Raw genomic sequence first — 22,675 nt, forward strand, 5'->3', positions numbered from 1 at the left:
GCAGATCCGAATTACAGTTAATTACGGTAATTACCGCAGTTTATCGAAAATGCCTCAATATACGGTATTCAGTAGAATTACCCGATTGCGACAACTTAAGCTCTATTCCACGCGGTCCCCTGGACCTTCTACGCGATTTAAAACTCATTTAATTATTACTGAATTACACTTATAACATGATACACTTTTCCATTATTGTAATCCAACAATATTAATTTTTTTATAATTATTTTCCCAATTTTAAAATCACTGATTAATTATTTATGAACGATTACATTGTCCTTATATCATTTTATTTTCCTATTTGTTAAGCCGAGATTACAATTCTTCTACTTTACATATGAACTTCGCATCACCGACTCTATAACACAAAACCAAAACTCGAATATCAATTCTACGCGGCTTACTTCACGATACTTTTAACCCAATTTAATTATAATTTTTACTTCCGTTTAAAAATAATGGGTATAAAAAAAAGCCATTATGTTTAATAATGAAAAATAAATAACAAAATGAAACTCGGAATAAATTATATAAATATGTCGGTTAATGTGTAATTTTATCACCATTTATTGAATTTGATATTTTGATAAAATTCAACAGAAATCTTTCCCAACATGGACAAGCTTTGTATCTTAAGAGATTCGCAAAACGTTCTACTATGGAAAGCAGATGGTACTAAATTCATAGTCACTGGATGCTATTGTTCTACCCTCCTTTACTGAAACAAGTAACTGCATATATATTATCAAACGATGAATAATTATAACAGCCAGTAATGAATCCCGTAAGCCAATGAAGACGTTACCGTAGCAACAATATATAAACAAAGGCTAATAATTGCACGTGTCATTAAAGGCAGAAATTCAACTGTGAAATATTTGAATGACATTGATGGACGGATGTCCATCAACGTCATTCAAATATTTCACAGTACGCAAAGTAGTTACTGTTAAACAAAGCATCGTAGTCGATAGATACTTTTTCAAACGTCAGTCTCATAAAGTTCATAGATGATGGATATTTTCGAAGAACCCTTCTACAAAATAATTATAAAAATTTCCCATTTAATAGGCCAATGGCCGACTCAGCCAGCACGAGAGAAGTTTATTATTACAACTCTTAGATGGATTATATTCCTTATGCAAATAATTCCAATGGTATAATAAATTTATAATATTCAATTTGAAAATATTTTTTCTTTTTAATTATATTACAGACTATAGCTATTGTGATACATTTGCACGAGCGAGATGTTGTATTTGAATCAGTTTCGTCGTTTGCAATTTGTTTAGCATTTGCGGTCAAATATATGAATGTAGTTTGTAGTGCAGATATGGTACGTACTTTTACAATTTTTTTATTATTTTTATCCACTTTGGTCCATGTATTCTAAATGGAGATTTTTGCGAGTATACAAGCGAATCAAATCTAATTCGACTTATTGCCTGAAATATTTAAAAATTTTAAGGCTTATTTTGGAGAGGTCTTAAATTTTATTTTCAAATTTATTATCTGGTGATTCGAATATTGAATTAAATTAAATTGGAGTAAGAATTGAAATTTTATGGCATAGATCTGGCACTGAGTTTTTTTGAACCATTGTACTTGGCTTTGCTAGGTCAACCTCGCTAAATTAGAGGTTGAGTGGGCAGATTTATAGATTTCAAGAATCGAAGAATATAAAGTTAATTACTCATTATGTTATTTTCAAAATAAATAATTTAGTTGAAGAGAGCCATGATGACAATTAATTAACTGATTTCTTGTGATCACGATAACTCCTGAATGGAATAGCTTACGTATACAGACAGCAATACGGATCGTGAATGGGACTAGAATAAATCGCGACGGTAGCTCTACAGATCACTCCCTTCACGATACGCAAATTACTGTCCAGTAGATCGTGTCAATATTTTTTTCTCCGTGTATCATTTGATAAATTTTTTTTCATTTTCTGAATTCACCTGCATCTAAATAAGTACAAGAGACTTTATATTTTAAGTTCAAAACTCAGCATAGTGATTAGCACGCCAGACTTTGAGTTCAATGAACTCAGGATCAAGCCCAGCTAACGCCGCGATTTATCACCGAAGGAAAAAAATTATGACCCACAATAGAGACTATTAGAATCAATGAGACATCTAATTTTTATGACTTTTTTTTTTCTTTATTATTTCATCAATTTTTTTCTGAAAAAATAGCACTGCAACGGTCATATTTGGTCCTATATTGCCAATTTGAACATGTGACTATAGGGGAGAGTGGGGTCAATTGAACCAGAGGGCAACTGAACCAGTAAGCTTAAAAAATCGAAAAAATTATAAAAATGAGACGTACTCTTGGAATTATATTTCAATACACTAAACCTCAGTCTGACCAAAATTTGGAACCAATATGATGATTTAATTTAAAAAAATTCAAGTTTTTGTGTTTTTAGGCATCTGAACTTGGTTTTTTAGCTCTTGACAAATTGTTCAATAATTTTTAAATTTTCAAATGAAATCTTAAAATTTCTTTTGTCATAGCTTCTTACATACAATATTGGCCATAAATTCACGACGGGTGGCGTTCAAATCGGTAAAATAAACTACAGATAAATAAACATTTAGAAAATTAAATTTAAATAGATAAAAAAGTAGATAATATAAAAAATTTATAAAAAAAAAACAAACAGTAAAAAAATACTTAGGTAATAATTTAAATGGATAAAAAAATATATCGGTAATAGAAATAACAGAAAAATGAAAACTACTCTAAAAAAAAAATTAGCCAATTAAAACTGAGGATAAAAAAATAGCGCGCATTTTTAAAATCGGCTAACAAAAAATTGGTATAATTATAAATATTGATATATGAAAAAAACAATATAAAAAATACATAATAAAAAAAAACATATGGTAAACAAAGAAACGGATAATTTAATTTAAGAAAAAAAAAAATTTACAAATAAAAAAAAAGATAAATATACATTAATCTATTTGATCAAGCTAATAATTATAAGAAATTGCAAAAACAAAAATTTATAATTATATAAATTGATAAAAAAAATTCAGTATAATTAAAAATATAGATGAAAAAAAAAAATAATTAATTTCCTGAGTAAAAAAAATTGCGGATAAATATAAATAAGAATAAATATAATATAGATAAATAAATAAAAGAATAAATATAAAATTGTAAAAAAAACACCAATTTTTAAACATTTGGATGAATATAATTATCTATATTTAAACATATAGATAAATAAACAATTGCACAAAAGATTTGATTTCAAAATAAATATTTATAAAATTAATCTGCTGGGCTTGTTATCGGAACAAGTAGGGGAGAGTGGGGTCAATTGAACCACGGGGCAATTGAACCAGTAAGTTTAAAAAATCGAAAAAAATATAAAAATAAGTCGTCCTCATGGAATTATATTTCAATACACTAAACCTCAGTCTGACCAAAATTTTGAACCAATATGATGATTTACTTTTAAAAAATTCAAGTTTTTGTATTTTTAGGCATCTGAACTTTGTTTTTCAGCTCTTGACAAATTGTTTAATAATTTTTTAATTTTCAAATGTAATCTTAAAAATTTTTTTGTAATAGCTTCTTACATATATTAGTCATAAATTTCAAACTTTACTTCTAGTAAAATAGTTCTTGAATATTTTTTTTTTAAACTAATTATTTCAATAAAATCAGATGGGGTCAATTGAACCAGTACTCTCGGGGACGGTTGAACCACACGAATCACACTGTGAGCATCAGACATGCGCGCGCATCTTGACAGAATGTGAAAACAAGCTAAATTAACCAAGAAAAAAAATAATTATATTGACAGAAGTTTTAAAAGTGATTTTTTTAACATATAATGTTATATAAAATAATAAATATTATTAGAAATGTCGCAATTTTAGTTTTAAGCTGTAATTAATAGTAAATTATTCGTTAAAGTCATTCCTTTGTGGTTCTAATACTCTTGGTTCAATTGTCCCCGATTAGTGGTTCAATTGCCCCCGCAAAGGGGACGATTGAACCATTCGATGCAGTTGTACAATTTCGTATTTATTAAAAATTATTATCATTCGTTAAGTTATGTGCTTATGAGAAATGATAGTCTATATAATAAATTATAATTTTGTAAAAACAAAAGTGATCATTTTGCTTTTATTCATATAAAAAAAAAAATGTCAAACTATTTTTGGTTCAATTGACCCCACTCTCCCTTATATGGTCATATATGATTTGTTTTTCCCAGGTGGAATCACTGTAAATCGAAGTATTAAAACTTTAAACACTTAAATGTTTAGTTGTTATTTAAATACATTGTAGTCACTTTCTACACACTTGCAAACGTTTAGAAAGTGACTACAATCCCTGGTGGAAATTTTTCGGACTTCTGTCTTAAAAAGTCTTTGGAACTCTGAAAAAATCTTTAGAATTCTAGAACTGAGTTTTTAAGACAGAAGTCCGAAAAATTTCCACCAGGGATGTATTTAAATGGCAACTAAACACTTAGGTGTTTTAAATTACAACATTTCGATTTACAGCGATAAATTGAATTAACGATCAGTTATTAAATTAAGATCAAAGAATTATGGGAAACTATTAGACGTGATTGGAAATCACTATTGAACGATAAGGAAAAACGTTCACTACAATTTGAATCGAATCTCGGTCATTTTTTTTCAACTGGATATGCAGGTAATGATCATCATATTTTCTGAATTCAAATATGAATTTTATATCTAACAGTAATTTATAAATTTTACAAAGTATTTGCATACGTGTCAGCGACAATTTTTGTGACAGAACCGATTTTTCCGAAGATTCTAAGTATATTCGTGAAAACAAATGAAACTGTTCCACTGAAATTGGCTCTTCCGTTGGAGTATCTTTTCATTGACCTGGAACACCATTACTGGATACTGTATATTGTTTCTACTATATGTATTTACAATACTATATTCATTATTATTTCATGTGACATCTTATTTATCACCTTTGTGCAACACGTTTGTGGATTATTCGCAGTTATAGGGTACCACCTAAGTATTTAATGTAGAACATAGTTATTTTAGCAAATTATTTTTATCAGATGGTAAGTGTGTTTGAATAGATGTCGACTAGAAAATATGCCGCTCAAAACAGAGTATCCGGAAGGGTATGAAAGAGGAAATTATTTGTCAAGCTCTAATGATATTTCTTACAAACATATGGTATCTTGCATAAGGGGCCACAAGAAAGCATTAGAGTATGTGTCATAACATGCATATATATGGGGCATTCCATATCAAATCGGCCTTTTTTTTAGGTTATCCCCTCTGATGATTTTGAAAAATTTATATATTTTTAAGATTGATAAAAAACGCTTTTATAAATTTTTTCAAATTTTTTTGGCCACACGTTTCCTAGATACCGATGTTTTCACAATTCGAGGCATTTTTTTCAAATTCTTATAACATATAACTTCACGAAATAACACATATCCGGTCTTTTTTTCAAAATCGTCATTTTCAAATATTCTTTCCAGAAAAAACTACGTTTTAATCCTCAATTAATTCCTTCATTGTTTATTTTAAGTTTTAAGCAAAAAAAAAAAGATTTTTTCAAAATGCATATCCCCTTTAATTTTTTCGAAAAAATTCTCAAAAAAACTTGATTGAATTTAGAAAGTTTCAAGACCAATTCGATCATTCAAATTATAATAATTCGGAAAATTTGTTTTCTAAATATTTTTTTTTTTGACTTCATTTGACCAATAAACATTCCTAGGTTAGCATATTTAGCTATTATTAACCTTTATGATCGTTAATGTTTAAACTATCTAAAGGAGGTAAATGATGTGAAAAAAAACTAGGTGAAAATTCTGCTTCGTTCCGGGCGCTAACTGCCGTCCTTCTGACTGCTGGGTCCGTACGATAGCTACTAAACGAACCTACTAATGTTGAACTGATACATTAATATGATCTACTTATTAAACCATAGGTATAACCAAACTTGGGTAATTCTACCTTGGCCCAAGTTTGGTTTACCATTGGATGGTCAAGGCTAGGTTACCCAGTCTTGGCCCAAGCTCGGGTGATCATTGTAACAGCCAGGACTGAGTACCCAATCTTAAGCCAAGCATGGGCTAATACAGATGTGCCAAAACTAGGTTCTTCAGTGCTGGGCCAAGTAGGGCTCCATCGTTCTATCAACTCTGGCAGCTCCTGCATGGGTAATGAAATTTTTTTTAATTAAATTTATCCGTTTCCTTGATGCATGGGCAAGGTCTGGCAACAAAGTCCGGTCCAGGCCTGGCAACCAATCATGGGCCAGGTCTAGCAACCAAGCTGGGCTTACAAGCTTGGACCAAGGTTCTACATACTTGGACCAAGCCTGGGCCAAGGCTTGACCCTTCATACTTTCCTCTCTGGGATAGTCTCAAAACTTTGTAAATTCATCTAAGTTTTTTTGAGAATTTTTTCGAAAAATTCGAATTAGGGCATAGATTTCGAAAAAAATGTTTCTTGCTTAAAACTTAAAAGAAACAATGAAGAAATTGATTAAGGATAAAAACGTATTTTTTCTCTTGAAAGAACGTTTAAAAACAACGATTTTAAACAAAAAAACGACCCAATTTTTGTTATTCTGCGAAGTTATAAGCATTTGAAAAAATTTACAAACATAGCGATTTTTATCAGTCTCAAAAATATATAAATTTTTCAAAATCGTCGGAGGGGGTGACCTCAAAAAATGGCCGATTTAGTAAGGAATGCCCCATATCTAGTTAGAATAACTACAACTTCTTTATCGTAAATAAAAATTATACACATGTTATTCAAGTTGCGCGAAGTACATTGAAGATGCTTATACTTGGAGCAATGGAATACTGGCCATATTAAATGCGCCAGTTATAAGTATTACTTCATTTCTGGTAATTATATTAATACGTTCATTATATTCAACGAAAACCGGGATACGACAGAGTACTGGAAAAATTCTAAATGACAGAGCAATTCGTATTTCACATTTTGTAGATTTTAGATTTCTACTTAAATTTTCATTCGAAGTTAGAAAATAGAAAAACTCCAGCACACGAAAAAAATACAACTCAGTCATGAGCTGCACAAGGACTAGTCGCCCTAGACTGATGGAAAGGATTTCTTTGGTTTCAATAAGATTTGTTAATATTTAACAAATGGTTTATTAATGAACAGGCTCAAATAAAAATTTATTAACAGTCAACAAATTATTTATTAGAGAGTATTTCCTTGCACCAAAAAAATATTTATTAATATATAATGAATGATTTATTAAGGTTAAATAATTCATTTCCTTGACGCGAATTGACGCATTTGATAATATAACCTAATTTTCTGAAAATATGAGCAATAAAATATTTTAAAAAAAATGACTTCAAGTGGAAAAAATAAGGAATAACATAAAAATAATTAACAAACAATTACTTAGAATAACTTTTACATTTTATGCAAAATATAGCCGTTCAGCAACAATTGTCACTATCTCAGTTAGTCTCTTACTAATATATACAACTACATATGATTTTATGTGGCCATTTATCGATAATATTTGCTAAAGAAACATTTGTTAACTATTAATAAATAGTATTTAGTGAAAACAAATATTTATTTTAGTCAAAGAAGGCTTTGTAAATATTACAAATATCTATTTAAAGGGGGCAGGGGCAGTCGATCGGTTCTCGAGTGGCTCGGGCGATCACCCAAGTTAAGCACCATCGAGCATGATCACTACTTGGATGGGTGACCGCTTAGCCAAGCGTTGAGCTCGATCAGAGGTCTCTGGGCGTTAGGTGTGGGATGAGGAGATAGTGATCGATCAAATTCCCATTTTACCCTACGTCACCCAAACCGGACTGCACTGGCAATGGTTTTCTCTGTGGTTTCCCTTGCCCCTATACTCCTATAGCCAAAGTTGGGAGGTCGGGTATCACCATAATGGTACAGTACAGTATAAGCACAAGTCGGGCCACAGCCGCATGAAAAAAGAGAAGGGAATAGAAAAAGGTAGTAATTGCGATTAAAGGCAAGAAGTGTAAAAGGCATAAAGTTGCTATACACCGCAACAATAATGAAGAAAAAGTCCATTTGGCAGCCGAAATGGAAGTAGATTTCTTATTATTTGATTATTTCAACCTATCAAATAAATATTAATAACAAAATAATTTTTTTTTTTGACGTTCTCAGAGATTCTCAAGGTTATAAAACAAAAAAAAATAACAAACAATATAAAGTTAAATGCAAAAAATTTAAGTATTGAAATTAGAAAATTAACAAAATTATCGGAATGGTAAGTTGAACTACAAAAATTGAAGTTAAAGAGAATCAATTAATCTACGAAAAAGTATACTGTGTTTTTTACTATATAGCATTAATAGTTAATACAAAATTAAATAAAATGATTTGAATTGGAATTCCAATTATGATAGATCTGTGTGTCATACTTGAAATCAGTCATAAACACTGTCAATAAAACAAAATTGAATTTACACAGTTGAATTGAGATGTTTAAATTTAATGAGTTTCACACTGCAATAATGTGAATTCAATCAATTTCTTAAATTTACTGATAAATACAGTAGTCAAGATTCTATGGACTCTATTAAAAGTAGAAAAACCAATGCAATAGCAAAATTTAATTTAATGAGTCGTAAGATAAGAAATTTCATTGGTCTGGCCACATATATAGGCATTAAAATGAAAGCTTATTTGAAAAGCTTTCAGATAAAATTTATAGGAAGTCTATAAGTTATAACTTCAAAAAATATTAAAGAAAGAATAAGTAAAAATATGAATTTTTTACATTTTTAAAATTTTGGAATGCTATAACTTCTAAACTAATCGACCGATTGAGCTCATTTTCCAACTCGATCAAGGTAGTCACCCACAGAATATGTATGCTAAGTTTCAAAGCGATCAGTTTAGAACTGTAATAATAATCAGAGTCACAACCTGCATAAAATTAGTTTTTATAATATTTTGTAAATTTTTAAAACCATTCTTCTATTCGAAAAAGTTGTCAAATCGAAGAGCTGCATAGTGAAAATTGAAGGCGATCAAGTGAGCTTTCGGATAGGAGAAACGAAAATGAGCTATCTCTTTCCATTTAAAAGTTATATCCGGTTGAATCTGTGAACAATATTTCGTTTGAAAATTTGACAAAATTTCAATTAACCATAACTACTAAACTTACTGGCCGAATTAGTTCATCTTCGAACTCATCTTAGGTAATCGTGCATAGAATAAGTGGACTAAGTTTCATTACGATCGGTGTAGAGTTGCGGACGTTATCGTTAGAGAACGGCGCGCTATATTATATATATATATGGGGCATTCCATGCCAAATCACCGAGGTTTTACCCCGACCCCCTTTGATTTCGCTGAAACTTTTTCATCATTGTCTATCCTACCAAATACATTTTTCTGAATTTTTTCAGATTTTTTTACTCAACTCAAAAAATGTTACGAATTTTTGAAGAAAACCGCTCTTTTTTTTTAAATTGCTATAAATTTCTCATAAATAAACCTTTTGGCACATTTTTTTTTTTTTCAAAATTTGTGTTTTTAAATGTAGTTTTAAAAAAAAAATATAAAAAATTTTCCGGAAGTCACAATATATGAAATATTTCATTAAAAAAAAAAAAAACCCTCGTTTATTTGAAGTCCGAAACCTTCGATTCTCAATTTTTTTGTCTCAAAAAAAAACTTCACCTAAGACAGTATTTAACCCTGCTATTCCCATTTTGTGCCGACTTTCCGTTATATTTTTTTTTTTCGATTGAAAATAAAAAAATTTCTAAATTTGGCTTAATTCTTATGACTTTGCGCTGAAGTTTTTTTGGATTGTTTTTAAAAGCTCAGAAGTTGAATAAGATTGTACAAAAACAATCGTAAAATGTATTAGGGGCAAAGATTAATTTTTTTCGAGGAAAATTCCCAATTTTTAAATATAGTAAAACCTAAACTTACAATTGACCTTCTCAATAAGACAATTTATAGATAAACTGAGAAAAATATAGCCTGAAAAAAAATAGAAAGATAGTCTTATACACAGTTTTTGATCAAATTGAACGGAATATAGTATAGTATCGGATATCTGAACTGGTAGAGCACTCGGCGCGATACCGACATGGTCTAGATTTGATTCTTAGTTCGAGCTATCTTTATTTTTCTCAGTTTATATATAAATTGACTTATTGAAAAGGTTAATTGTAAGTTTGGGTTTTACTACACTACTGGAAAAAATTAAAGGATAAAAAAAAATACCAAATTTTTGGGTGATTTTCAACAGGCCGTAACTTCGAGAGAAATGGTCGTACAAGGAAGAAAAAAAAAGGAAATTGTAGCTCCAAGTGTCTATTTTTTGGATTAGATTTAAGAAACTACGGAATGCAGCGAAATGTGTTAAAAATGATTGGGCGTTGGTCTCTTGAATTTCTTAGAGTTGTTCAAAAAAAAAATTTTTCAAAAAAAAATTTTTTTATTTTTTGAAAATTTCAACAATGTTTGAAATGAAAATGTGGACGAAGCTCGAAAACAATTTTTTTTTTCATTTTGTTAAAAATTATGAGCTTTTCAGAGCAAAAAACGTGATCCTTTAATTTTTTCGAAAGATCGATCGAGTGAAACAAAAAAACGGCTGGTCGGATTAATCTGGCTCTTTGTAGGGTTTTTGTGGGCATATTGAACTGTAAAATGCACACTCAACATTATTGATTTCCACAATATTTTCGATCCAGCACTTGATTTTCCAAAAAACCACCAAAAGCCCTTTTTTTGTTGCATTTTCAAATTTATGTGACGAAAGGAAAACATTTTTTTTTCGAAAAAATAATGACTAATCATTTAAGGAAATTTATTTAAGTTTTTTAAACCCACCATTAACTTTCTGTGCGATCATTGGTTGCTGAGATATCGATAATCAAAGACAAAAGTATCCTTTTCCATTTGAAAACCGATATCTCGGCGACAAGTGGACGTATCAAGGTCTGTAAAAAATGAAATTAAAGCTGAATAATGAAGGTATCTAATCCTTATAATAGTTAAGCAAAAAAAAAATGTTCCACGCCCGTAAACCAAAAAAAAAAGTAAAATAAATTTGAAAATTTTTTTGTCGCTGGTTTTTCTAAGATTACTCAAGACCGCTGACGCTAAAAATTTTTGAAGTTCGAATCCGAAAAATAGACACTTGGAGCTACAATTTCCTTTTTTTTTCTTCCTTGGATGACCATTTCTCTCGAAGTTACGGCCGGTTGAAAATCACCCAAAAATTGAGAATTTTTTTTTGATCCTTTAATTTTTTCCGGTAGTGTATATTTAAAAATTGGGAATTTTTCTCCAAAAATTAATTCTTGCCCCTAATACACTTTACGATTGTTTTTGTACAATTTCATTCAACTTCTGAGCTTTTAAAAACAATCCAAAAAAACTTCAGCGCAAAGTCATAAGAATTAAACCAAATTTAGAAATTTTTTTATTTTCAATCGAAAAAAAAAAAAAATATAACGGAAAGTCGGCACAAAATGGGAATAGCGGGGTTAAATACTGTCTTAGTTGAAGTTTTTTTTGAGAAAAAAATTGAGAATCAAAGGTTTCGGACTTCAATTAAACGAGGGTTTTTTTTTTTTTTAAATGAAATATTTCATATATCGTGACTTCCGAAAAATTTTTTATATTTTTTTTTAAAAACTACATTTAAAAACACAAATTTAAAAAAAAAAAAAAAATGTGCCAAAAGGTTCATTTATGAGAAATTTATAGCAATTTAAAAAAAAAGAGCAGTTTTTTTCAAAAATTCGTAAATTTTTTTGAGTTGAGTCTAAAAATTTGAAAAAATTTAGAAAAATGTATTTGGTAGGAGAGACAATGATAAAAAAGTTTCAGCGAAATCGAAGGGGGTCGGGTCAAAACCTCGGTGATTTGGCATGGAATACCCCATATATAAACTTTTGAACCAAATGTATTTTCTGACTCAGCTCGTCGAGCTGAGTTGAGAGGTAGCAAAATTTTTCGAAAATTCCATTATGAGGACAAATACAATAGTTATATTTCTATGAAATTTACTAAAAAAATACAAACATCTATTTATGATAAAATAGCGATTGATTTAATTGTTATAAATATTGAGTAATCTCAAAGAAACTTCTTACAAGAGTTTTCATAAGTCTAATTTATTACTCTCAAATAAATCCTTCTATCAGTGTAGTGGATCCGATTTACGGTAGTTACCACAATTTACCGTAACATACGGTATCCATAAGAATAACCGTAAATATCTAGGGAAATTGCAGCCATCCTGCGGTATTTGATGATAACAGTGCGGTATTTTATCGCGAATGCGGGGAGAATTGTGGTATTTCACCGTTAATGTGCAGAAATTCTGCAAAATTACGGCATTTTACCTTAAAGTGAAGTATTTTACTGTAATAAGGTAAAAATGCCGAGAGTTATAGCAAAATATCATAAAGTAAAATATCAAAACTGCGGAAAATACGGTATTTTGCGAAAATACACGGTAATGTATCTGCAGACAGGTAATTTACGGTAATTTGGATCCACTAGGGCATCTTTGAGTTCTATTGTGTTTTATATATTAAGTGTTTCCAAATAAAGTTATAAATATCCCGCGAAAATATTCTCTGATCAAGCCTTATATGGCCTGATATGGCCATATTAAAAAATTTAATATATCTATATCTGACCTGATATGATCTAATATGCCCATTTATAATTTTTGATAAGGCTGGATTGTTTTTTTTTTTTTCATGACAATTATTGCATATACAACTGAACAAAGTTACATACAATTTTATAAAATTATTTGCAAATTTAGTTCCCGAGATAACAATGTTAATCTCACTATATATAGTCTGATATGTCCATATCAGAACATATCAAATCTTATCTGTACATATATTGTCTGATATGGCCAATTTTTCCATATCAGGTCTAATATGAACCGCCCATATCAGAAAATTTTTTCACGGGAACCTACTGTGTACAGTACTCCGTCAAAACCCAGTTTTTCCAGCATATATACATGGGTCATTCCATACCAATTCAACGACATTGCGACGGTGACCTTCTTCGATTTTTTAATATGTTTTCATACATGTAGAAAGAAGTCTTCAGCAAAATTTTTAATTCTTTATCTCCACTTATTCCGGAGTTATCATTTTCGTATCAAAAGGATATAACTTTGACTATAGTTATGATAATCTCACGTCATGAGGGGTCATCATTTTTTATTTTCAACGCTCTTGTGAAAAAAAATTTCGAAATCAGAAATAAAAAATTGTAACGGGGTAGAATTTCGTATTTCATTATTTATATTTAAAATCGATTTGCGTCAAAAACGAGAGCGACCTTCTCTCATAACAACGGCTGACAACATTTAGTTTATAAAATAAGTGTACCCATTGCAAAATGTTTTAATGCTTTTTCAGCCATTTTTAGTCAAAAAATTAGTTTTTCGTTCAATGGAACACTTAATTTTTTTTTTAAATTCACGAAATTCTGTGTTGTGAAGCAAAATTTTTGACCCATAACCCAAGATGGGCTTCAAATAACTTCTAGCAAATAGATTAGAAAACAATTTTTTTTTGTGATTTTGATTAATTTTTTTCTAAGATCACGTAATTTTTTCAAATGGTCTCAAAATACATTATATTACTTATTTTCAAGTATTCTCAGTGTAAAATATAATATTTTTCACGAAAGTGTATGAGTTTAGTACTTTTTCGCCATTTATTGTATCTTTTTAAATTTAAATATATACCGTTAAATCGTAGTATTCAGATTTAATTACTCTCAAATCTATGACGATATTTTTAAGCAAGAATAATAACTCCGGAATAGGTAAAGATAAAGAGCTAAGACTTTTTCATACATGTATGAAAACATTTTCAAAAATCAAAAAAATCGAAGAGGGTCACCATCTTAATGTCGTTGAATTGATATGAAATTACCCATATATATATATATATATATATATATACATAAATATATGAATTTTTCAGTTGATAACTGAAGCCACTACAATTGACCAGACACTCAAATACGCAACATTTACATTGTGTCAGGTGTCACATCTCTTTTATCTATGCTTTATGGCTCAAAAGTTAGAAGACATGAGTTTACGAATCAACGAAAATATGTAATTATGCATACGTAAATTTTTAAGCTTTACTTTTATGAAAATAAATTTATTTTGTCGAACCTAATCGTCACTAAAAATTTAAGAAACGCTTGTTCATTAATTATTTTCGATTTTTAAATTTGCAGACTTGAACATATAACGTAAATTATTTGAGCTTGAAAATTTTATTAAAAAAAATTACATTTAAGAGTATTTTCGCGCTCGAAAATATATTCACAATAATTTTTTAAGCTCCTTGAACTCAAAAACAGCGGGGTTTCAGGGTTCGCCTGCAGGGCCAATCGTTGCTCAGATTTTTTTTTTTTTTGTAATTAAACATAAAAATAAATTTATTTATTATAAAGTAAATTTAAGCCTTCACCAATTTTAAGTTCATTGTTATTGAAATAGATATTTACGTCATAAGGCCGTGAAGTGGCGGTCTTTTGACAGCGACGATATTTCGATATGAACTTAAGGTTTGTGGCGGGAAGGTTCGAAACGGGCGTAATTTTAACGTCCGAGACGTAGCCGAGGACGGAAATTTACGCTCGTTTTCGAACATTCGCGTCACTAACATTAAAGCGAATATCGAAAAAAAGTCGCTGTTAAAATTGCCACTAAACGACCGAATGACGTACAATATTTTTTGTTATTATCACTCCATAAGTTTAACTTTTGAGGGATAGGAGGTAAATAATGACATTTTTTTTTTTTTTTAATCAATCACTTATCGGTGAATATAGATTTATATGAAATAGATATTTCTTAACCAAATAAGTGACTAATTTGTATTACTTGCTTTAAAAATATACGCTGATAATTTACTTGTAATGTATGGTTATTTACTTGCATGGTTATTATTTCATTAACATTAGGTCCGCTTCGTAAGAAACTGCTTGCAAAAAAATAATTAGCGCCACTCAATAGTAACTAAGCTTAAACTTTACTCAAAATTCATTGGTCGGTACACTAGAATACGACTTTTTTTTTACGATCGCTCTCAATTTCGTCTGGGTGTACACGAAAAGTTTGTAAAAAAAAAGGAGGGGGTAAAACTTCACGGCCTAGGCCGTGAAAAAAAGACGGTATAGTAGAGTCTCTAAAAGAGTCCCTTTACGGACGCCACCCAGCACTTAAAAGTTGAACCTTTGGAGCGAGTATAACAAAAATGAATTAAAATGAGAGCACACAGAAAAAAGAAATCTTGACTCAAGAAAATTTTTCTTCAATCAAAAAATTTTTTAGCGGGTAGATTGAAAACCGGAAATTTCTTGAACGAAGTAAAATACTTTGTTTAGTTTCAAATCTTGAATTGAGAAAAAAATTCTCAAGCCAAAACATGTTTCATGCTTTGTCCATTAGAAGAATTACTTGTTGTAAAAGTTTACATTTCTTAGTATAAAAAACATTTTTCTTAACCTAAGTATGTTCCTTACTTGAACCAAGAAACAAAATTATTTGGTTCAAGAAAGTAATACACTTAATCCATCATCGTTTTGCTATAATTTACGCCCGTGATGAGAGTTTTACTCACGTTCAACGCACATACGCGTAGGCACCAAACAAATTTTTTAAAATTTGAAGCAAGAAAATATTTCGCATAAATTGATTACTCCATGTATTATAAGAATAATAATAAATAAATAAATAAATGGTAATTGTGATTTATTTATGATTCATAAACGAAATTTAAACTTTTACGAATTCAACCGAATAGCTCCAAACACAGCAGACTGCCGAAGGTATACAAGCAGTCACGAGAGTAACCGAACATAAAATATTTTTACTCACGCCTTTACGCCCGTGGTGAGAAAAATGCTCACATTTTTTGAGGAGCATGAAATAATTATTTATGTACGTTGGGTGAACCTTGCGCAAATACGGTCTCAGTGATTAATTTTTACAGCATGGATGTAAATCCGAGGCCCTAACATATAATTATATTGGGCCATTTTTCACATATAATTATCTATAAATGCATATAATTAAATATAATTTTTTTTACTTGGGTTTCTGCTAACACATTTTAATAATTATATTATACAGAAAAAATGCGCCTTGGTACAATAACTCAATAAAGGCACAAAAATTGCTACTTTTGATGTCAATGAGAAGTCAAGTGCCCTGCAAGTTGACTGCTTGTAAAATAATGGATTTATCTATTGCAAATTTTGCAGCGGTAAAAATAAAAATTATTTTATTTATTAGCATCAACTATTCTCATTCATTGTAACTCATGTTCACGTTTCTCTTACAGGTAATTAAAACATCTGCATCATACATCACGATGCTATTGCAGACGCAATAACAAATCTCCACGAATTTCTCTACCCGATGAAAAAAGATTTTGTATAATTATATATAATTATATATGAGTTCATATATAATCAGATCTAAAAATTGGCCAGATCTGATCATATATAATCATATATGATTAGATATAATCATGCATGAACGGATATAGACATTTTTAAAAGCTCACCGAAAATACCTGAAAATTATTAATTAAGTAACTAAATTAGGATTTACTGTCTTCATTAATAGAAATGTTAGTTAAATTTAAATTGAAAAAAAAAAAAAAAAAAAAAAAAAAAAATTATTATCGGTTAACTATTTTGTACTAAGAGGTCACCCATCCAATCATTGTTCCACCCTAATTAAACAAAACGATTTGTGACGATTAAAACTGTTTTAAATTTAAATTGAAAAAAAAAAAAAAAAAAAAAATTATTATCGGTTAACTATTTTTTACTAAGAGGTCACCCATCCAATTATTGTTCCACCCTGATTAAACAAAACGATTTGTGACGATTAAAACTGTTTTAATCGTCACAAATCGTCATGAATCGTCAATTGATGATTAAGAACGATTAAATTTTTAATCGTTTTAAATCGTCGTGAATTTTCAATTGATTATTAAAGAAGATTAAAAACGATTAAATTATTAATCGTTTTTAATCGTCGTGAATCGTCAACTAACGATTCGAGAGAATTTAAAACGATTAAGTTTTTAATAGTTTTAGATCGTCGTGAATCGTCAATTGACGATTCGACAGGATTAAAAAAGATTAAAAATTTAATCGTTTTTTATCTTCTTTAATAATTAATAGACGATTCGTGACGATTAAAAATTTCAAATCGTCATGAATCGTTTTTAATCTTCATTCAGAACCAGAAATTATAATATTATTTTACGATTAAAGACGATTCATGACGATTTACAATTTCAAATCGTCATGAATCGTTTTTAATCTTCCATCAGAACCAGAAATTATAATATTATTTTACGATTAAAGATGATTCATGACGATTAAAAATTTCAAATCGTCATGAATCGTTTTTAATCGTAAAACAATATTGTAATTTCTGGTTCTGAATGAAGATTAAAAACGATTCATGACGATTTGAAATTTTAAATCGTCATGAATCGTCTTTAATCGTAAAATAATATTGTAATTTCTGGTTCTGATTGAAGATTAAAAACGATTCATGACGACTTGAAATTTTAAATCGTCATGAATCGTCTTCAATCGTAAAATAATATTGTAATTTCTGGTTCCGATTGGAGATTAAAAACGATTCATGACGATTAAAAATTTTAATCGTCATAAATCGTTTTTAATCGTAAAATAATAAATCGTCTTTTGACGATTTAGGACGATTAAATCTGAAACTCCATGACGATTATGACGATTAAAGACGATTAATGATGATTTAATTTTTAATCGTTTTTAATCGTCACAAATCGTTTTGTTTAATCAGGGGCGTATTAGTGTTGTCGGTGTTTTTTACAATTGAGTGCTAGTATTCGATTATTTATAATATTGTGGAAATCGATTTTAATATTTGAATTTGGAGTTCAATATTACAATGAAAAAAAATTGTTGAAAATAATAATAAGAAATCATAATAACGACCCTAAAATTAAAAAAAAATCATTATTAACTCGAATTAAAATAAGACGTTTTCGATAAGTAGAAAGAAAAATATAACTGCATGGTAATGTTTTATTTAAAAAATTTTATTTTATGAACATTGGTTTAATTATAATATTATTAAAGTAATAAATAAACAAGACTAAACCAATTTTGAAATAATCTGTCGTGATATAATAAATTATTATTTTATTAAGAAAAAATCGGTCTATCGGTTGACCCTGCGGGCCAGCCCCAAAACTCCCCGTAGTTTTTGAGCTCCTTGAGCTCGAAAACATCGTTGTAAATACAATTTCGAGCTCTTCGAGCTCGAAAATACTTTTGTATACCATTATTTTCGAAAAAAACCGTTTTTAGCATTTCATTCTCCCACGATATCTCTCGAACGCATCAACCGATTGAGATGGTTAAGGTGGCAATCGATGCGTCTTACTATGTTCTAGAGCTGATTAGATTCTGAAATTGATCGGATGAGTCACTTCAAAGATAATTGAAAAAAACCGTTTTTCTCGCCTCCGGGCGGAAAGCGTCAACTTTCGTCTCGCAGTGCAAAACGAAGTTACCGATTTTCGCCTCCGTCGACGAGAAAAATAGTATACACTCCTCGGGAAGTAAATAAGAAAGCCTCAGATCACATTTTTGTTGACCTTGGCTTCGCCTCGGCCAACAATTACATGAGATCTGAGACATTTCTTACTTTACTTTCCTAGGTGTGTAATATTCTATTTTACCTATTTTACTAATATTTATTTTGAAAAAAATTTTTTTTTTGTAATTTTCCAATATCTTCGAGTCTACTTGATCAACTGATCTGAAATTTTCAGAAAAGTTGATGGCCAAAAAGCTCTTTCGATTGCCGCCTTAAACATCCAAATCGGTTTATTAGTTAAAAAGATATGAAGAGTTTACATACATGCATACAGTCACTCGGACATCATTCTGAAAATAGTCAGAATAGCTTTCTAGGACCTCAAAACGTCGACATCTGATGAAATTTCGATTTTTGCAAATCGGGGTAAAAACAATAACAAATTTTGATAAGAGACTCGAAAAAAAAAATAGTCGGTTTTTTTTGGGTCACCCTAGTAGGCATGCAGTAAACAACTAGTTAACAGATAATTAGGAATGTTCGGATTTTTTTTTTAACAAGGCAATTAAAAAAAAAAAAAAAAAAAAAATGGACATGTAGAAAATTATAACAACTAGGTGCAATTTATTAAAATATTTTTTTTTCATAATTTATCGTTTTTCGAAAAATCTAAAAGTTATAAATCGTCGGCTAAATTCAGTATCTTTCAAAATAATTGCAAATGTCATGTTAATTAAGCTTTCAAATAATAAAATAAATTAATGTTAATTAAATTTAAATTTTTTTATTAATTATGTAGTAAATAACATATGAATTGTAAATTTCGTTAATAAATTTAGCACAATACATTGTTACTTATAAAAAAAAAAAAAGTTGGCATATAAACTATAAATCTAAACGTTGATACATGTATATATATCCAAGTTCTTTTGGAGGATTTTCTGACAATGCAACTTTTTCATCATTAAATATAACCCATCGGTCATCTTTGAGTAAATGACATACGTAGTGACCAACCATCGATGAAGTGCCCATGTGTGATATAAAACCTACAAGTTTATAACGACTGTTTCCATCACGATAATCAGCTTGAGCAGGTTTGCTCTCATCTTCTACCATTCCATGAGTATCGAGTTCATCTTGATGACTGATTATCCAGTCAACAGCACGTTCCATATTATTGTCCGTTTCCTTAAGTGCCTTAATAGCACGATCTTCAGCGAATCCTAAACTCAACAGATATTCAAGACCTGCTTCACTTGGTACAAATGGTGCTTTCGATAATGTTATTTCAATTCCCGGTGGTACAAATTTGTCTGCGAAATCAGAATCCATCATGTGCTCTAAGAGCCAATTAGAAGCGACTTCGAGCCCTTGATTTTCAGTGAAATATAATGCTCTTTTACACGCCTCTGGCGGGAAACCCATGTCTATTAATTGACTTAAAATAGTCTGGTCGTAAACAGGCATTGGAATTTCAGCTGCTGATTCTGGTAATAATTTTTCATTTGGTTGTAATCCACATCCACGCAGAGAATTTAAATCCAATATATCAGGCATTTCAACAGCAACATCTAATTTAGCTAATGTCCAATCTTCATTGACAGTAAATTTTTTTAAATGTATCAGTAGGTAGTCTGGAAATGTTGCAAGTCTTGTAATTTTTCTGGCAGTTGTTTTACCATTTATTGCACTGCTGTAAAATTGTTCAATAGATTCAACTCCAGCAAATGTTTCAAGACACGATGAAAATTTAATATGCGGTCTTACAATAATACTGGAATCTAATTTTCTACCAGCAGCTTCAGCCTCCTTTTTTTCTCTCTCATGTGCGGCAACTTCGTCTTTATTTGTTGCTGCTCCCATAGGTATTGGAATTGGTAATAAATATTCTGGACGATATGAATATTTAACATTACCAGAACTACTGCATTCATAACGTTCTTCAACTTTAAATTTAAAACAATTTGCTGGATTTATTTGATGAACACTATGACGTTCTAAAATACTCAATAAATGCAATAAAAATTCTTGAGCATCTTGCTGACGGTGAGACGAAAATCCTGGATGCCCACGGCCTATAAGACTTTTAAACATTCGAGGTTCAATGCCATGCTGCGCTTCATTTTGATCTTCTGATTTAGGAGCGACTGAATATTTACCAGACAATAAACCAGATCCTAATTTAGCCATTTGGACATTAAAATCATTTGCTGGATCGACAGTATTGGTGTCAAAAATTTCCGACGCCGAGACAACGAATCGATTAATGAAATCCGGAATCATAAAAATCATTTGCATTACGCTATTTAAATAACAAGAATTTCCAAGATTAACGAGACCAGTAAAGCCAGGGCCGTAAATTGGAGTCAATTTACTGGCAGCTTCTTGAAGTGCGACCCATTCTCCGAACTTTTGATTGAGGTCTAACTCTAATTCTACCATAGATTTTTCTGTTTTTTCTAACTGAGTGATGTTGATACCCCAGTGGGCCAAGTGCTCAATTAAATTCGGATCTTCAACCATATCATCTTCATCGTAAGAGTAAACGTCTCCCTTTCCTTCTTTAGTAATCGTTCCTAACTTAACAGCTAAAGGATAATTGGTCTCTTGATAATGTTGGACAGCATGATTATTACCACCAGAACCATCATAAAATTTACGTCCACACAATATCGATCCGTCAGTCAAATTCAACCACAAGTTTTGATTCAAATCGCACTTATCACACTTCCAATCACTCGGTGGTATTTTTCTTCCGTTATCTAATTGCAATAAATTCGATGCATGCTTTGAAATTATTTTAGCTTCACCATCCCAAGTACCCGACAGAGCTTCTCTTTCAGCTGCTTTGGTTGCTGATTCGGCGTTTAAAATTGACGTTACTGAATTATTTATTTCGGGTGGTATTTCATCTGATGGATAATCAAAAGAAGTAAAATTCGGCAAAATGACAATTTTATAAGATTCTTTAATAGTATATTTTTTTTCATTGGGATTAAATCCACCGGGTTCACCGATTGCCAAACGAGTTATTTTTTTAGCAGGTCCGTCAGCCGGTTGTTCTTTCGATGCTTCTTTAATTCGTTTTATGTTAAGATAAATGCGATGTCCAGTTTTGTTGTAATATCTTTCAACGTAATCGCGACCAAGTCCATGAAAACTTGTAAGACTTACGTACAAGCCCGATGGAGATTCTGGTGTATCAAATGAATAGACACATTCGTCTTTATATACCTTATCTCCAGGTCTAGCTATTTTGACGACATCTAAATGTTTAGATAACTCGATAGTTGATTCCATTATTTTAATTTTTTCTTCTTAGACTTTGTTATTGATTTTATATATTTTAGTTATTACCAAAGTATTTGATAATAAAATTAGTGATATTTCTGAAAATAAAACAAATAAGTAAAATGAATAAATAATTTGTAGAACATTATGTGACAAGGGATGAAACAAAACGATTTTAGACTAGGGTGAAGTCGGCTAACGTCACCTGGTAGCACGACTTTATTCCCCTGGACAAAAGCTCCTTGGCAAAATCTCCTCACATCAAAATCTCCCTATGACAAAATCTCTCCAGGATAAAATTTCTAAAATTATTTTTATCAGTTTAATCCCTAATGGTCAAGGATATTTAATGATTTTATTTTATACATGTATTTGGAACATACCCTATATATTTATGATATACACATAAAATGTGAAAAAAACCTGAATACGATTCCAGTCGTAAGTGTAGAAATCATAATAATTACATAGATTATTATAAGATCTTGTTTATAGAGATCGTGTCCAGCAGACTTTGTTCTGGAGAGATTTTGTCCTCGAGAGATTTCGTCCTGGAGACATTTTGTCTTAGAGAGATTTTGTCGGGGAGATTTCGTCTAAGGAGATATCATGGTGGAATCACGTCACCTGCAGTTTGAAATCGTGTTCTATTCTGAGTTACACACTAGATTTTTCATGATTACCTGGATTGGAACTTAAAGTT

General features: G+C 30.3%; 2 protein-coding genes across 2 annotated transcripts; one reads left to right on the plus strand and one right to left on the minus strand.

Moving 5' to 3' along the window:
• The first annotated feature begins 1,016 nt into the window (after positions 1–1,016).
• LOC106693202 (odorant receptor 4-like) lies at positions 1,017–16,462 on the plus strand. The gene is made up of 9 exons (XM_053743229.1): positions 1,017–1,160; positions 1,220–1,339; positions 4,578–4,695; positions 4,768–5,032; positions 5,111–5,251; positions 6,820–6,910; positions 14,033–14,169; positions 16,201–16,333; positions 16,412–16,462. Exons 1-9 carry the CDS (start codon positions 1,017–1,019, stop codon positions 16,460–16,462), a joined length of 1,200 nt encoding a protein of 399 aa, XP_053599204.1.
• Positions 16,463–19,446: 2,984 nt separating this feature from the next.
• LOC103570123 (ubiquitin carboxyl-terminal hydrolase 5) lies at positions 19,447–21,981 on the minus strand. Its single transcript, XM_008547728.2, has one exon. The coding sequence runs from the start codon at positions 21,979–21,981 to the stop codon at positions 19,564–19,566; it is 2,418 nt and encodes an 805-aa protein (XP_008545950.1). The 3' UTR covers positions 19,447–19,563.
• Positions 21,982–22,675: the final 694 nt, after the last annotated feature.

This window comes from Microplitis demolitor, chromosome 2, assembly GCF_026212275.2.
Source record: "Microplitis demolitor isolate Queensland-Clemson2020A chromosome 2, iyMicDemo2.1a, whole genome shotgun sequence".
NCBI lineage: Eukaryota > Metazoa > Arthropoda > Insecta > Hymenoptera > Braconidae > Microplitis > Microplitis demolitor.

Excerpts from the sequence above, each read along its gene's own strand:
- LOC103570123 (XM_008547728.2), bottom strand. The coding sequence starts at position 21,981 with ATGGAATCAACTATCGAGTTATCTAAACATTTAGATGTCGTCAAAATA.
- LOC106693202 (XM_053743229.1), top strand. The coding sequence starts at position 1,017 with ATGGATATTTTCGAAGAACCCTTCTACAAAATAATTATAAAAATTTCC. Across the intron at positions 1,161-1,219 it reads TTATGCAAATAATTCCAATG|ACTATAGCTATTGTGATACA; the intron begins GTATAATAAATT and ends ATTATATTACAG. Across the intron at positions 5,252-6,819 it reads AAGAAAGCATTAGAGTATGT|TTGCGCGAAGTACATTGAAG; the intron begins GTCATAACATGC and ends ATGTTATTCAAG.